Here is a 17,523-nt window from a genome sequence, read left to right as displayed (position 1 = left end):
TCCATTGCAAGTATTAGGGAGTATCACTTTAAAATGTATAAACAAACTTATTCTATTGATTTGTATAAAGATGATTGCAGGGCCTGCTTAGGGCCAACAGCTCTCAAACTTGTGTCAGAATCACTCGGTTGGATTTGTTTGAAACACACTCCCAGTTTTCTGATTCAGTTAAGTCTGTAAGAATTTGCATTTCTAACAAGGTCGCAGGTTTTGGTAATCCTACTGGTTTGGTAAACAGTTTGAGAATCATTGGAAATTGAGCCCATAATTGGCCTTGTTATTTCATTCATATCAGGTCCACTTATAATTGAGGAGTCAGGCATATTCTGGATCAGTCCTTCTGGCTAGGGTAAAAGTTTTTGGGGTAAAAGGGTCAGGAAAATTTTAGTTAAATTTTTCCATTATATGTATTTCTACTCATGGTAAAGGACCATTTTAAAAAGTGGTTCCGCTTGGGGGTTCACAGCATGATCACTTTGGAGGCATTTTTTGTATTTCTTTTCAATGAACATGTCCAGGTCCCTTCATTCCTTAATCTATTGCAGCAGAATTACTGAGGAAGAGGTCCAGGTGTATCTTCCTTGAAGAGATACTGACATACAGTAAAAACCAATACTTTAAAGTAAAATCTAATAAGAATTCAGATTGAGAGAGAAAATGTAAACATTTTAATTGTAATAAAAGATTGAAATAATTTAATTGATAAAAAAGACTTCTTTAAAAGGTGATATCAAGGAAAAATGGATAACTCTCAAAAGAACTGTGTCATAAAAATAATTCATGCTTTTCCTTCCATCCCCCCCTTTTTTTCTTGTATCCCAACACAGCTAACACACTATGCCTATGCTTCTTCTTGAGCTCTAAGGCCTGTGAATTAGTTCATTCTATCTCTATATCTAAAGTAGATGCCCAGCTGCTTTCTATCACATCATACCACTTTAATGATCTACAATGGCATTTATCAGCTGTTTTCTCTCGATGATACGTTGTTGACTGTCTTCTCCCAGTAGATTGTGAATTTCAAGAGGACAGGGTTTGCCTTGTCCCACACTATTTCTTCAGCACCCAGAACCATAAAATAAACCAAGTCAGAGTTCCCGTCCTGGCGCGCAGTGGCTAATGATCCAACTAGGAACCATGAGGTTGCGGGTTTAATCCCTGGCCTTGCTCAGTGGGTTAAGGATCTGGCGTTGCCGTGAGCTGTGGTGTACGTTGCAGACTTGGCTTGGATCCCACGTTGCTGTGACTCTGGTGTAGGGCTGTGGCTACAGCTCCGATTAGACCCCTAGCCTGGGAACTCCATATGCCTCGGGAGCGGCCCCAGAAAAAGGCAAAAAGACAAAAAAATAAAAATAAAAATAAAAATAAAATTAAATAAACCAAGCAGTGCACTGGATTAACCTAACTGCCTCTCCAAGCAGTTCAGCCCATCACAGCCTATGCACTTCACCTTCAGCCTGTCTCAGAAAGAAGCGAATTCTCTAACCATAGGGCACTGCTTTTGCAATTCTGCATTACCACTAGGAAGAGTGAAAAAAGTAAATCTTGTTCAAAATTAAATTTAAAATATACTAAAATTCAACATCCTACTCAGGGCAGAATGGTACTAGAAACTTTGCATTTGAAGGGCACACCATCAAAATTCATCAGTACACACCCTATATAATTCTGTATATCAGGTGACAACTCTCGTAATTCCTTTTTTTTTTTTTTTCAGGTAATTTCCATTGATTTCATAAGCCTTCTTGAAAACATCAATTAGGCAAAAACCCAGAGTGACTTATCAAACTCTACATATTTTTGGAACCTTTTTCTCTGTTCCCATTTGGGAAACACATCTCTCTTATATTTTCATTATCTGCTCTCCGAACAATATGTCCGTTATACACTGAGTTTTCTCCTGGCTGATGGAATTAAGTAAATAGATTATAAAATTGAATTATACAGGGCAGGCCCTTAAATATCATCATTTAAAAATCCAAAGAGGGACTTCCCATTGTGGCTCAGCGGTAACAAACCAGACTAGTAACCATGAGGATGCAAGTTTAATTCCTTGCCTCGCTCATTGGGTTAAGGATCTGGCATTGTTGTAATCTGTGGTAGGTCACAGATGCACCCCAGATCCTGCTTTGCTGTGGCTCTGGCGTAGGCCGGCAGCTGCAGCTCTGATTGGACCCCTAGCCCAGGAACTTCCATATACTGCATGTGTGGCCCTAAAAAGCAAAAAAAAAAAAAATAATAATAATAATAAAATAAATAAATAAAAACCAAAGAAATTTCCCAGGTATCATGAGGAAATCCAAAATCTTCTTCTAAACTATCAAAACCCTACCTTTGAAGCTCTTGCTCTAGCACACTTTTTTTTTAACTTTAGTATTTATGATTTGTCCAAATACTAGAAACAATAATAGATTCCTAGGTCTCTCTTCCAGAGAGTCTGACACAAAAACTTGATTGTCTGAATATTCAAAACACCTGAGATGAAGTATCTGAAATAGGTATGACTCAATTCCTGCCCTATAAATTAATTTGGGGGAGGAAAAATAATTAAGCATCTACTCCTATTTTTTTAATACATAACTCCATTTCAAATATACCAAATCATCTAAAAATGACCTCAGTTTTTCCATAGTCTCTAAACTATACTTTCTTTGTTGAAATAAATAGAATTATTCATGTAAAAAAATCCTCTCTGCCTTGAAAACCATAGCTTTAGATAGACTAATATGAATAAACAGAAAAAAAATAAACTCATATTAAGGGTTCAGATTCTTCTCTAATGCACAATTTTGTGTTATATTAAAATCTTTACCATAAATAATTTACCTTTTCTTCTTTACTTTCAACCAAATAAATCATCACTTGAATGGTATATTTAAATATTCTTTGTAGTAGAGAAACACATAAGACAAATTCCAGGAAACAAAGCTTAAACTGATAACATTAACATAAAACATACCTGCTCATTATGGTTCTGATATTCAAAATTAGGATCTAGCCTGCAGAAACCTGGTTGTCTAAATATACACATATTAAGGAACTGGGAATTTAATAGAAATATCAAGAAGTCTGGATGTGAGAGAAACTGAAGTTCCTAGTAGAGGTTTCAATTGAAAGATGCCAAAAATGCCCTTGGTTTGCAAAGAGAAGACAAATGCACAAGAAAAAAAGTCCCAATTCCTTAGCTTCTTTACTGCTTTAATTTGTGTATAAAGGAAGAGTGATATTTAGCCAGAATTTTGAGATCAGTGAAGTACTTCATCTTTGCTATTAACTCCAGAATGAGAATCTGGATTTATAAAATGAATGCCAATCTTTGTTGCAAACAATCCTCTTAAAAACACTAGGCTGCTTGAAACAAAGCCAAAGGACTACAGCTATAGGATGGAATTTCCCAGGAACAAAGTCTTCGGGCTTGTATAATCACACCAGTGCTAGTCACCATCTTTGTAATTTCTTTGACATGGTAATTCACAAAGCAAGGTTAGTTCATGTCCTACTTTTCAATTATTCCTAAACCCCGGAGTCAAATTTGTCAAAATTCCAAGTTATGGAAAGTTGTAAATAACAAAACTGAAAATCTAGTTTTTGGAAGCGAGGAGGACATCCCTCACTCCCAGAGCTCCTTGATTATCCAGAACCATTATGTTTTTGTTTTCTTATCAATCTGTCTGTATTTATTGTGGATTTATAGATAAAGTTTTCAAACTTGATAAGCCCACTTTTTTCCTGTAGATCTTTTTTATCCTTGTCATTACTCTGAAATAAAGGATTATAACAACATTCTTTATCATTGGCTTATCACAAATATTGTTAGTGAATTTTTTTTTTTTTTTTTTTTTTTTTTTTGGCTTTTTGGCTTTTCTAGGGCTGCTCCTGCGGCACATGGAAGTTCCCAGGCTAGGGGTCCAGTCGGAGCTGTAGCCGCCGGCCTACGCCAGAGGGCAACACCAGATCCCTAACCTACTGAGCAAGGCCAGGGGTTTAACCCACAACCTCATGGTTCCTAGTCAAATTCGTTAACCACTGAGCCACAACAGGAACTCCATGAAATGCTTGTTTCTTGACAATCATTCCAGGTGCTTATTCAAAGCACATAACCTTTTTTAAAGTGCCCCAATAATATGGCTATGATGATCAACTAAAATAAATCATGTGCCTTCTAATGTAGAATCTGTTTTATCAGGAATTTTACTCTTCTGTTGTTGATGTTTTGTATTAAATGCACAACTTACATACAAACAACAACGGCAAATAAAACCCTAGAATTGGAGTTCTCTGGATGGTTTATGTGAAATGGAATCAAGTATCATCATGATAGGAATAAAAGATTTTGTTTTTCTCTTGCAGAAAGAATTTAACAATGACTGTAAGCTGAAGGAGAGGATAGAGGAAAATGGATACAACACCTATGCATCCTTCAACTGGCAGCACAATGGGAGGCAAATGTATGTGGCACTGAATGGAAAAGGAGCTCCCAGGAGAGGACAGAAAACTCGAAGGAAAAACACTTCAGCTCATTTTCTTCCAATGGTGGTACATTCATAGAGGAAGGCTATGTTGGCAGATGAAGTATAACCAAAAGCTCTTTTGCCAGCAATAGTTGATATTCTTCATGAAGACAGTAGCTCAAAAGGCAAAGACATATTTCAAGTGTCTGCTTGCTTGAAAGAAAGGAAGCCTTTGAAGGTTTTTGTATGCACTGCTGACATATGATGTTCTCTTAATTAGTTCTGTGTCCTGCCTTGTAATTGAGATATAAGCAGATCAAATGGGATGGAAGTCATTCCCAAGTGAACAATACTGTGGCTGAGTTTTGGTGTTACATTTTTTGTTTTCGTTTTTAACCTCTGAGATAGAACTTAAAGGACAAGGAACAATCTGTTGAGTGATCTTCGGGAAAGTTATTTATGGAATACAAACTCATATCAAAGACTTTCATTGCTCATTCAAGCCTAATGATTCAATGAGCAGTAAGACACGCAAGCATTTACTGGAAAGCACTTGGGTCATATCACATGCACAACCAAAGGAGCTTTGGGTGTGGCATCATGGAAGAATTGGATAGGATTGAAAAATATAAACATGGTAGTGTAAAACTGTTCTAACAAAACAAATAGTATGGTATGCTTGTGCATTCTGCCTTCATCCCTTTCTATTTCTTTCTAAGTTATTTATTTAATAGGATGTTAAATATCTTTTGGGGTTTTAAAGAGTATCCTCAACAGCTGCCCTCTAATGTACCTTTTCTATTTCTTTAGCACACCACAGGCATGTTCATGACAAAGTGTTTTTAAAACTTGGCAAACACTTCAAGAATAGGAGATGAGATTGGGGAAACAGTGTGAGTGTCCCCTGTGCTGTCAGTTGACATAATCTGCACTTCTGCCATAAGAACCATCAGACATAAATACGACAATGTTTTGGCATGGCTTGAATGAGAGATGTCTGCCATCATTTAAAAACATACATCACACCTAAGGCTTCTTTTCCTAAGAAATAGACCAGAAAACCAAATTCTTTTCTTGAAATACATCAATGGGTCTCCGAGAGTATACTAAAAGAAGGAAAATTTTAAAATACATTTTAGTAGCCTAGTCTCATTCTTAGTAATGATCTTTTGCCATATCTCACAGTGGTAAGTGATGAAGAGGCTGTCTGCACATATAAGAGCCCTGTATAAATCTCACATAGTACATCTCCCCAAATGAACCATCAAGGAATTTGGTATGAAGTGCAACCCTCCCAGGGGCTTAAACTGAGCAAATGTATTGGTATATATGTAACCAGATACTGAAACCTGTTCAAGCTGTATGGTCTAGTCTTTACAAAACCAAATAAAACTTGTTCTCTAGAAATTTAAAGAGCTTTGGAAGGTTCCATAATGTAACCTTATTGACATTCATTTTGTTAGAGCAGATATAGAAAACAGTACATAAATGTGTACCAGTCATCATCACATTGTATTCCTTCCACTAGATAAATACATAAGCCTTATTTGCAGTGTCTGTAGTGATAAAAAGAAAAGTGTAGAAAAATATTATTTGTTCTAAATACTTTAAGTGATAACTATAAGATTATTATTGATGCTGCAGTTTTATCTTCGTATTTCTTGTTTTCAAAAGGTCTGTTTATTGTTTGGACACAGTATTTTGGTACAAAGGAAAGACTCACTAAATGTGTCTTCTTACTAAAGGTTAACCTTTAGAAAGGCTGGTGTTCTGTGATCCTCTCTAATAACTTAATTGTGTCAATGTTTAACCAGCACTTCTAGTTAATCCATTATTTAAGAATTAGCTTTATTAAGAAACTTTCCCATAAAGTAATCCCATAAAAAAAGTTGGGATTCCTTTAAAAAGTTGGGATTTCAAAGGAATCATTCCTTTAAAAAGTTGGAATTTCAAAGAAATGTATTCCAGGCAGAGTGTTTTGGCTCATGGTACATTTCATGGTTGCATTTCATGGTACATGGCTTCCAACTTGCTTTTTGATAAAAAATGTTTAATTTTGTGATTGGAATCTGTATGTTAAAATTTAATTGGTAACTGAGTCTTAAAGCCATAATGTGATGCATTCCTATGAAAACTAGGCTATCTTTGTTGTTTTATTTTAAAATAATAATTGCACCTGACACATCAACATGGACCACCCACAACCAAAATTAAATGTTGAGTGAGACAGATATAGTATTAGATGACCATGGTAACAGCAAATAGGGCACAAACTGGATTCATATTTCACAAAGCCATTTAGATTACCAAAGAGACTATGTGTAAACAGTCATCATTGTAGTACTCAAAACACTCAAACAGCTTCTAGCAAAATGTATCAAAGCTTGCAGAAGCCAAAAATAGAAAACATCTCCTTCACCTCTCCCCCTGCCTCATCCCCCAAACACACATATTGACAGAGATAAAGACAGAAACAGTTTGATAAAGAGTAATGAGATTCTCCTGCATTTACAAATGGCATCATTGCTTGATATTGAGATAGCATTCTGGTCCCCTTTGCGGCTGGATTATGCTACTGAAGGGACAGAAGCTCCAGTCCTGACTGTTGTTGTTGGTTTTTTTAATCATGATTTTGTGAGCTCTGCCTCTGTAGAACACTCTGGCTACAGTGTCAAGGTGTGTTATCCACAAATGTGTGTCCATCTGAGTGTTGATTTCAAGGAGACTCCTCATAAAGATATAGATTCCTTCCCTCCTCCTACCTCCCAAAAGGCTGAACAGTGTATAGTATGTTACATTTAAATAACTCAATAAAAACGCTGGGAAAAGAAAATGAAAATGTTGTCCTTGTTTCTTTTATTAGCCTAAAACTATATCTAGTAATAGACAGTCATGTGTTGTGCGCTTGGCAGGATGTGGTTAAATGCCCCACAGCCCCAAACAACAATAACAGAAAAAAAAAAATCACTCAAACATTTGTAAAGTTTCTTTAATGTTTTACATGTGTGAGTCAGCTATCCTTACTCTAATAACAACCAAATGCTTTCGATTTCTCCTAAGTATTTAGGTCCACCTAGTTTACACAGTGGATAAAGAAGGATGAACTGAAAACAAGGATAGCTTGTGAAACAACAAAAGATTTTTGGAGAACAGCCAGGAGGCTGCAAAATCTGATTTCAAGGTGACAGAGTCAACCAATGCATTCGACTTGAAAAGTAGAGAGAAAAACATATAATAATGCAAGTTGGGTCCAGGGCCCAAGCAAGGTTATGGACACTATTTAAATGTATCAGCATTAATGTGCACAGTTCTAATAATTTGGATGTTTGTTAAATCAGGTTTTATAGTTATTTAGCAAAAATAAAATTTACCTTTGCCTTATCAGTGAAGGTTTTAGTTGGCTCAAACTTTTAAAAGTAAAGATATTTGTAGAAACTCATGAAATACTTGAGAAGATATCTAGAGCATTAGAAGTAACATATATACATGCAAACAAGCATCCTGTAGATTAAGGATTCTTGTCTGTTTCACTGGATAGGACTTTTTTTTTAACTTTTAAGCCGTAAGAAAAAAAAGAGAGTGATTTTGGAAAGACACTAGAAAGAAAATGATCAATTCTGAGTTCCACCAGAGAGGACAGGAAGCAACTAAAATCTGCTTCTTCTCAGGCATGCATTTTCTCTTATCTCAGATTGACTTTATTTGCTTACCTGCTATTGTCTCTACTTTAATTCTTTCCGACTCTAAGACCAAAACCCCAAAACTTCTTCTTCTCAAGATTCCAAAATGGAAACATCCAAGTTATACCTCTTTTTGGCAGATTTGGATAAGATACCCACCTCTAGAGCCATCAGTAGGACAAGGATTATGTGTGTTATGATTGGCCATGCTTCAGTCACATGACCACAGAGCTATAGATGTGGATTTTGGCAGCCCACACAACTGGAACTGGTGAAAAACAGTGTGCTAAGGAAAGGGAAGTGCTGGACAGGCAGAAAAACAAAAATAGTTCCTAGCTGCATTTGTCAATATGAATCTACTGACAATCCCAAAATGTTTTTTTCCTAACTCTAATTAGCCTTTCTTTTCTCTTCAAATTAGAGATCTTAAGATTTTTTTAGGCATTTTTTTTAAAGGGTGAGATTCTGTTTGTTTTGTTTTGTATTAAAGCCAAGGATAGGGCCCTGAATATAGGCATGCTCACTGTAATTCTGCAAACTTTGTAGAGTGATCATTGAGATGAATGCAAATTACCACTGAATCAAAAAGTGATCCCTATACTAAATATCAATCTATATCACAACATGACATTATAAGTATTTTTTTACATTCATCCCAATAGCATGTACTAGTATTTTCAAATATATTAACATGAAGAAAAAATCTGAAACTCGAATGTCATTCATTTTATTTAAATTGCAAAATAAAAGATAGTTCTCATTGTGGCTCAGTAGAAATGAACCCAACTAGCATCCATGAGAATGTGGGTTTGATCCCTGGCCCCACTCAGATCCTAGTCTGGGAACTTTCAAATGGCCCAAGTGCAACCCTAAAAAGAAAAAGGCAAAAAAATTTTTTAAATTAAAAAAAAAAAAAGAAAAATCCACTTTGTCTCTATGTCATACACTTTTAATGAGACAAAATAAAGCCTGATAACATGAATTTCTCTCTTCTTTTGCTGATTAGAAAATAGTAAAACACAAAATTCCCTTGCAAGTGAATACTGAAAAACACCTTGACAAACACCATGTATTAGTTAAAATGGAATAATTATGATCAAACTGATGAGATCAAAGGAATTGGTATCATTCCTAAGTGACTAATAATGAACATTTCCATGTGGCTGTTCTATGATAGCAGCTAAGGGCAACAAATCCATACTCAAAGGGAAAAGCCATATGCCAACCATCTATGCATGTGGCATGTATTATCTTACATGTTTTTATTATCCTCTAGCAAAGATCCTATGGTCATTTTTTAATATAGGCAGTTGCATCCTCTAGAGATGAGGACAGCAAATGAAAAATCAAAACATCCCATGTTCCTCATTACAACTATAAATTGAACATATGCCTTTGTACAGCTTAGGCAGTGACCCCAGTTGTAGAATAACCAACTACAGGAAGACCTTAACCCTTCTAAAGTTTGGTTTTAATTACCTAATACACATCTTAAATGCCTAAATAATCTTACAATTTTTGAAACTATTTAGTAATCATTTCTGTGGTCAATTTAAGCTGCTGACAATGCAAATATTCTCAGAGAGGTCTTTCAAGGAGCAATAAATTAAAATCAATTTACATGAAGTATTATATATTTTTTTAAAAAACTACTTTTTACAATTACAGAAGGCATTTGGGTTAGGGGTTATTTATCAATTCAACATTGAAAACATTTTAACATTTGGTAAATAAACACAGACTTTTCAATTGCCATTTTTTTCCAGTGATATTATCAATATATTTATTAACAAAAACAATATTTAAGCTAATATCTACAAAAATCATAGTAGAAGTCTAATGGCAATTAGACTTTTCCATTGCCATTTTTTATTGACATTAATAATATTTAAGCTAATATCTACAAAAATTATATTAAAATATCTGTTTAGGAGGATTTCAAGCCGAGAAAACTAAAAAAAAATGACAAATGGCATTGCAAATAAGTAAAGATACAAACAATACCTTATTTTTTCTGATAAACTGAAAACTGGATGTAAAATGCATTTTACAATACAAGCCTATCCTCATTTAGGAAACAAGTGAAAGTATACTAGTATTTTAAATAAGTTTCCACAATCCTTCCTCCTCATCTTTTATAAGCTAGAAAAATTCTGCATTCCATCCTCCAAGATCTCCTAAGAAATAATCAGATCACCATATTTCAATTGCACTAGTTTCTTCTTCTCCTCAGTTTTGACTTCAGGTGATATTAAATACCCATGTGAAATCTATTTCCTTATTAGACTTGCAAGAAAACTCAGAATTTATGTAAACTAATACCTACATCAGCTTTATCATATCAATGTGGACTCCACAGTAACATTGGTAGAGACTGGTGGAAGAAATCCACATTGAGTACATGGAATTACTGTTACATTGCCTTTCTATTTTTTTTGAGTTACATTTTCTCTATGTTTATAAATATTCCCTAGTGATGAAATTAATGGTCCCTAATCATTTAAATTATTCATTCCTATTACTTGAGAAAAATTAAAACAAAATTTAAAGATAGAACCTAGCAAAAGTTGAAGTCCCAGTATCTTAGAATGTGACATAATTGGGTAAATGGGTACTTGCAGATGTAATTAGTTGAGATGAGATCAAATTAGAGTAGGGTAGACCCTCAACCCAGTATTATTGGTGTCCTGATAAAAAAACAGGAAACTTGAACACAAACAGAGAGAGAGAGAGAGAGAACACCATGTGAACATGAAGGCAGAGACTGGGGTGATGAGTCTGCAAGCCAAGCAACAAAAATGATTGCCAGCAAACCACCATAAGCTATTCTACCTCTAGAAGGAACCAACTGTGCCAATACCTTGATTTCAGACTTTTAACATTCACTGCAGTGAGACAATGAAATTCTGTTGTTTAATACTCCCAGTTTGTGATACTTTGCTATGGTAGCCTCGGGAAACTATACACAGTCTGTAACTTAAGACCCATTGGAAGTCAAAATTACAAGGTGGCCTGGTACATCTGGAATCATAAGGCTTTCTTGTCAATACAATAGAATTATTTGACAACAACCTTCATATCAACAAACTCCTACGCCATGTCACCACAAAGTCCAACATACAGTTTTGCTCAATGAATCTGAACCAACCCATAGATTTTTGTAGTATCCCAAGAATCATGTCACACTTTTCTTCAAAAATTTATAGTTTTCTCAATAACCCTAAATATGTTAGAAATAAAATAACCACATCTGACCTAAGACTCAAAATGCAATTTAGAGGAGTTTAATGTAGGTCAGAAAATTTTAAATTCTATTGGCGGTTTTGATTTTTTTTTAAATATTGACCTTCCCTGTTAACTAGAGGAAAAACAACAATAAAAAAAAAAAATAAAACTAGGAGTTCCCGTCATAGTGCACAGAAAACAAATCCATCTAGGAACCATGAGGTTTTGGGTTTGATCCCTGGTCTTGCTAAGTATCTGGTACTGTCCTGAGCTGTGGTGTAGCTTGCAGACGCGGCTCAAATTTGGTGTTGCTGTGGCTGTGGTGTAGGCGAGCAGCTGTAGCGCCAATTAGACCCCCTAGGCTGGGAACCCCCATTTGCCATGGGTGTGGCCCTAAAAAGAAAAAAAAAAAAATCAAACTAGTACAATCAAATATAAACCTGTTTATGGTAGCCTCTATTAACTCCTGAAAATTTATAATAATTTTTATGAATTAACACATCTAAATAATTATTTCTATTTCAAAAATACTTGGGATTAGACTATAAAGGAGCTTTGACTATTAAATAATGGAATTACATAATGTATCAAAATTCATACATATAAACAATATTGCTCACTTCAGAGTAGAATATTAAGAGACTATATTTATTTGAATGGTATTCTTCATCTTAGCAATCAGCTATTCTAGCAGACACACGGTCAGAAGTGCACAGAGTTGAGGAACTCATCTGTGTAAAAAGGAAGGAATGAGGTGATGCTAAATGGACACATTCATCAGTTGAAGATGGTTCTTGTTGCTTTTTTATTTTTTATTTTTTTAATTAAAGCTAAGGCAAACTGAAAGAAAAAAAGACAGACAAAGAAAGAAAGAAATCAACTACTCTCTTACCCAGCTTCTAACTACTTCCAAGGAATGTTTTTTTTTTTGTTTTGTTTTGTACCCGTCTCCCCACATAAACATGGAGTTCCAGAGCCAGGGATCAGATCTGATTCCTATACCACAGGAGCAGTAATGCTGGATCCTTTCAGGCAGGGATGAACTACATCCTGGCGCTCTAGAGACAGCCCCAATCCCATTGCAACACAGCAGGAACTGCCCAAGGCATGTTTTTCTCCAAGTGACTTTCCTGACTTTCTGTTTAACCCCATCCATAGCCATTACACCAGAGGTGGGTACCTGGACTCACACTAACTTATAATCCTAGCTTCCACTTTTGTAATCTTAATCTTCCCTTTAGAAATGCAGAACCAACATTTGAAACCAATATGTGACTGAACTGATTCCTGTGATCCTATAGTGTGCAACGAAAAAATGGGTGGGTAAAAGAGGTCCCCGTCTCCAAAATCTTCAGTAAATCCATCCAGAACCAACAATGTATGAAACATTGGAATGCTTGTGTTTTGGACCAAACTACCAAGGACATTTTGTAAATATAGTCACGTTGCCAACTCTTCTCTCCTGATTTGTTTAACTGTTCCTTCTCTGATCATTTACTGGCCAATAATATCCAGGATCCCTACAGTGCTCAGTATTTTCTCCTCCTTTATTTCCCATCTAAACTTTCATCTCCTTGTATGACACTAGGATATAAACAAGCAAGGAGCTAACAGGTCTTCAACAAAATAGATGTTTGCTACAGAAATAAAATCATTCTGGGTTAATGCTAAACTCTAATTCTTCATCTAACCACAAGAATACACAACATTCAAAATATCAGATCGGTTCTGGGACACAATGTATTTCTGATCTGTTAAAGATCTGTCTCCAATATCAAACACAAAGAATTAGTTGAAATTCTAGCTTTACATCCTAATTTTATAAATGATGAAGTTCATTTTCCTTCCCAGAGATCACTACTCGGAAATAAATGCAGGTCCCCTGATTCCAAAATTACTCTTCTATTATATGGGCACTTTACCAAAATAAAAAATAAAAATAAATTTAAAAAATCAGACCCACATCATTTACAGCCCAATACATTTTTTTCAATTCTTTTCAGAAATGTAATGTAATTCTAAGGATAACAGGGTGTTTTATTTTAACAGCACATCTCTTTTTAGTTTTTTTTGTTTGTTTTGAGAGGAATAGCATGTACTCTTGAATCAGAGAGATCATTTTTTTTAATACTGGCTTTACCAATTTCTAGCAGTGTCAACACAGAAAAGTTACCTAGTTTAAGATAAAAATGAATGAACAAAAAGTTTGGATAGTAATTCATAGCGCCTGGGACAGTAGTAAGGCTTGAATGTCACCATATTAGTTAACTGTTTTATATAATGACTGATAAGCAGTAAATATCAGTACACGACTTTCTGTTCTCCTGTTGGTCAATTGTGAATATTCATAAAAAATTTCCTAATGTGTTAAAAAAAAAAAAAAGTCTGAGTCACCTTCAAAATCTCCATATTCATTCAAGAGATTACTTCATTACACAGATTTCTGGCTCAACCTGTGCATTATTTCTTTCCAGAAAATCTCTCTCTGACCATTGACTAGACCATGAGTGTATATAAAAATCAGGCTTCTCTCAGCACTGTGGGTTACTAGGTTCTGGACAAGCTCATGGGGTGGTACTTTGAACCACTGTCGTCTTCACTGAAAAGAAGGACTTTGAGGCATCAGAACAAAGGAGGCGAGATAACCTAAGCATGGATATAACTTTCTTACTTTAGTAATGAAGATAACACTGTCCATAGGAGGTTTGCTTTAAGAACCAAGATGGACTGGTGTTTTAAAATATTCACTTGAGAGAAAAGAGGCACACTGAGAGTATGAGTGTTTCTAGAAAAATTATACATGTCATAGTATAGTAATGGTTTAGTAAAATTTCGCTTTTTCCCCCCCAACAAAACCTCATTTTCATAGAATGTGATAGATGCTGAACACGCAGGGAATAGGGTGCCCCCAAAAAGGATAAAAATAGTTTATGTTTTCTGTACTGTTCAATCACCTATCTTCTGATAAATTCATAATCCTTTTGTAAGTAGACTGAGAAATGAGGGAAAATAGGTCTATTATCTCTGTTTCCAAGATAATAATTCAGCTTTTAGAACCCTGCATAGTTAACAAGTGGTGCACAGCTCAGATCCCCTTCTCAGGACGGAGGCGTTCCTTCCCCACTGTGGCAGCCACATCTAATGACAGTTCAGTGTCAGGGATAACACCTGCCCCTCTTGCTCATTTGAGAATAATTCAATGGGGTCATCCCTATGGGACCAGCTGAGAAACTTGTTGTGACTTCATCTTAGATCAACTTTTTTTCTATCTAACCCTGTTTCCTGCACCCTTCCAGTTGTCCCAAGAGCATTCCCCACTAAACATCCTACATGCAAAATTCTAGCACAGAGTCTGCTTTTTTTGGAATTAGATCTAAAACATCCTGTAAGTACAGTTTGTTTGTTTTTAAGGTGGAAGCCATTGGACAAAACTGTGACAAACCAGCTACCCCTTCTTCTGAATGATGGTTGCCTCAGTTTTAACTTAAATAATATATGAGTTTAATAAGTCCAATGGAGAAACCTAAGGACACACAACACTTCCTTAGAACAAATTGATGAGGGATGCAGCAATTTTTAGGGCTAGCTTGAGCCAACAGCATGGGAGAGTAAGAGTGGGTTTCCCACCTAGCAGCAGGATATGAACTAGAGGCACGTGGGCACAAAGCTAATTGCCAAAATCAAATAGAGGCAAAATGGCAATTAGTCTAAAATCTCTCCTATGTATTTTATGAAAGAACCAGCAGAGAGAACAATGACAGACACAATTTTGTTGTGGAAAACCTAAAGGTGAGAAAAGTATATTGAGACAATTCAAAAGGAACATTCCTAAATGATTCCTTCAGGAAAAATAAAATTCCAGATAAAGGGTAAATGAGAGATACATAGGTATATGAACTTGACTGTAAGACAGTTTACTCCAACTTGCAATGAGTCCAAAAAGCAAAGGATAGTATTCTCAAGATGAAGTTCCAGAGTAGCCCCTCCAAACAGTTTCTAGGACCTGTCTATGTATTCGTATTTTTGTAAAGAAAATCACTGATAACAATTTACTTTTTTTTTTTTCCAATGTGCTATGTTGAAATTCCATTACTGAGAACCTCAAACATCATTACCCAGGACAATTCCCTATTATTATGTTGGAAATGAAACTTAATTTTAGGTTTCCAGTTCCAAGTCCCAAGTGGGAACTAAATGTCACAGAACAAAATGTCATGCAATGAGATTGGATACTAAAATATGTGACAGTAACCAGATGTTTCCCTAACAATTACCACACAGCAAAAGCCAGTCAAAGAAATGAGGTAGAGTGTTTCTCCTAAGTCAAAGGGCACTCCAAACAGTTATTTAGCATGTTGGTATTTGCCAGTTTATATTCTGATGAGCACCCTCTGGATGCCTCTGAAGAAATACAAAGTAAAATGCAAAGAATGATTATTTTTATGAAACACATTTTAAAGAAAGTATTCAAATGGGTCTCAAATATAACTCATAGTAACAATATAATCCAGGTCCTCATTAAAATGTGAATAGAAGGAAACAGGTCCTTACTTATTCTAAAAACCTCATTGCCATCATCCCTGCTCTACCACCTTCTCATTAACTGTTGTACCATCTGTGAGGCATGAAAAGAGGAAGATGGGGCTCATAGGAGACAGATATTGAACTCAGCTGAAGAAGCAAAATTAGAGCTGACAAAAAACAAGGTCACTACTCCCCTTCACCTTAGATACTATTCATGACCCAGGTCCTTGAGTTTTAGTCCTTGGATTGGTTCCTCAACATAAAATTGCCAATTTCAGGAAGCAAAAGATTTGCCTCAGAACAGAAATTCCTTTAGCCAGTTTTAACACCCAGGCAAAGTTACAGTGGCCAGTAGTGACACTAAAGATAAAAAAATGGAAACACTCTCCAAGCCCAATGGAAATACCCAATACTTCATGAGATAAGGGTAAATATTAGATTAATGGATTTATTTGTTTAATGGATTAGAGGAAATATTTCAATAACCAAAAGTCAGAAATAGATATAGGAATTACAAAATCTATTTGTAAAGATAAACTTAGATTAAAACAAATCTTAGACATAGTCACATGGTACAAACAACTCTTTGCACCAAGAAAACCCAGTATATAGTTAATGCACCTTATGTGTGCAGTGTTTCTTTTATGGAGGCTCTAAAATATCATATTAACTTTTTTTTTTTTGCCATGCCCACAGCATGCACAAGTTCGCAGGCAAGGGATCAAACCCGTGGCATGGCAGTGATCCAAGCATAATGAGAAAATGCTGGATCCTTAACCTGCTAAGCCACCAGGGAACTCCAATACATTTTTATATTAGTATATATGAGATTAGTAAAGGATAGGCTAGCAATTTCCGAAAAGTTTCATGTTCTAAAAGGTGTCCTTGCATTTTCTGAGGACCTCACCCTGTTATATCTAAGATACCAATGGGTAGCTAAAATACAACATGCTAAAGACAGGTTGTGTTTTCTTTTTTTTTTTAATTCCAAGTTTGCTAATAAATCTTAAAATATAAAAGTATATAATACTCTCTTTTCCCACTTTCGCAAAAATAATCTTCGATGAGATATGCATTTGTCTTCAGCAACCTTGGTATGCAGATGTAGAAAACAAGAGACCGAGTCAAATTAGTAGAGAAAAAGGCAAAGATTATCCTCCTATACAATTCTGTACAAAATTTAATTTGGTATATTAGTTTTAATTGCTGCATGGCATTCCATTTTATGAAAATACCATAGCTTATTTATCCAACCACAAACTGACACACATATAGGTTGTTTCTAAACTTTTATAACTGCTGATGAAGAAAATGTCTTGTACATGGTTCCTTGGTTAATGTATGTATATATATATATATTTTTTTTTTTTTTGAAAGGTCTCTTCAGTGTGTATCTACAGATGGGTTCCAGGGTTTGAACATTGTCAAACTTCTGCACACATTGGCAACTTGCTCTCCAAAGCTTCTCCAAGGTTCTCCCTGCCACCTCCATTTTTTTTAATTTTAACATAGTTTGTGTTTTCATGTCATTTTAAGGAAATTATTCCCCATCTTAATGTTGTAAAGCTTTTTCTCTTATAATTATTTACAAAAATTTTGAAAATTACTTTCATATTTAGATATTCAATTCATATGGAATTTAT

General features: G+C 35.3%; 1 protein-coding gene and 1 long non-coding RNA gene across 9 annotated transcripts in view; one reads left to right on the top strand and one right to left on the bottom strand.

Moving 5' to 3' along the window:
* Positions 1-7,284, top strand: part of FGF10 (fibroblast growth factor 10) — an 82,877-nt gene extending 75,593 nt beyond the window's left edge. For both annotated transcript variants that reach the window (XM_085002210.1, XM_085002209.1), the window contains exon 4: positions 4,351-7,284. In XM_085002210.1, coding sequence (XP_084858336.1) covers positions 4,351-4,548 — 198 coding nt within the window. In that variant the 3' untranslated portion in view covers positions 4,549-7,284. The remainder of the gene's footprint in view (positions 1-4,350) is intronic.
* Positions 1-17,523, bottom strand: part of LOC102161640 (uncharacterized) — a 729,975-nt gene that overhangs the window by 307,417 nt on the left and 405,035 nt on the right. The window lies entirely within an intron of this gene.

The sequence above is a fragment of the Sus scrofa genome, chromosome 16 (assembly GCF_054392235.1).
Source record: "Sus scrofa isolate SSC_HxYL_T2T_F1_AM1 chromosome 16, Sscrofa_HxYL_maternal_Yorkshire_Landrace_v2.0, whole genome shotgun sequence".
NCBI lineage: Eukaryota > Metazoa > Chordata > Mammalia > Artiodactyla > Suidae > Sus > Sus scrofa.
This window is presented reverse-complemented; position numbering and strand designations above follow the sequence as displayed.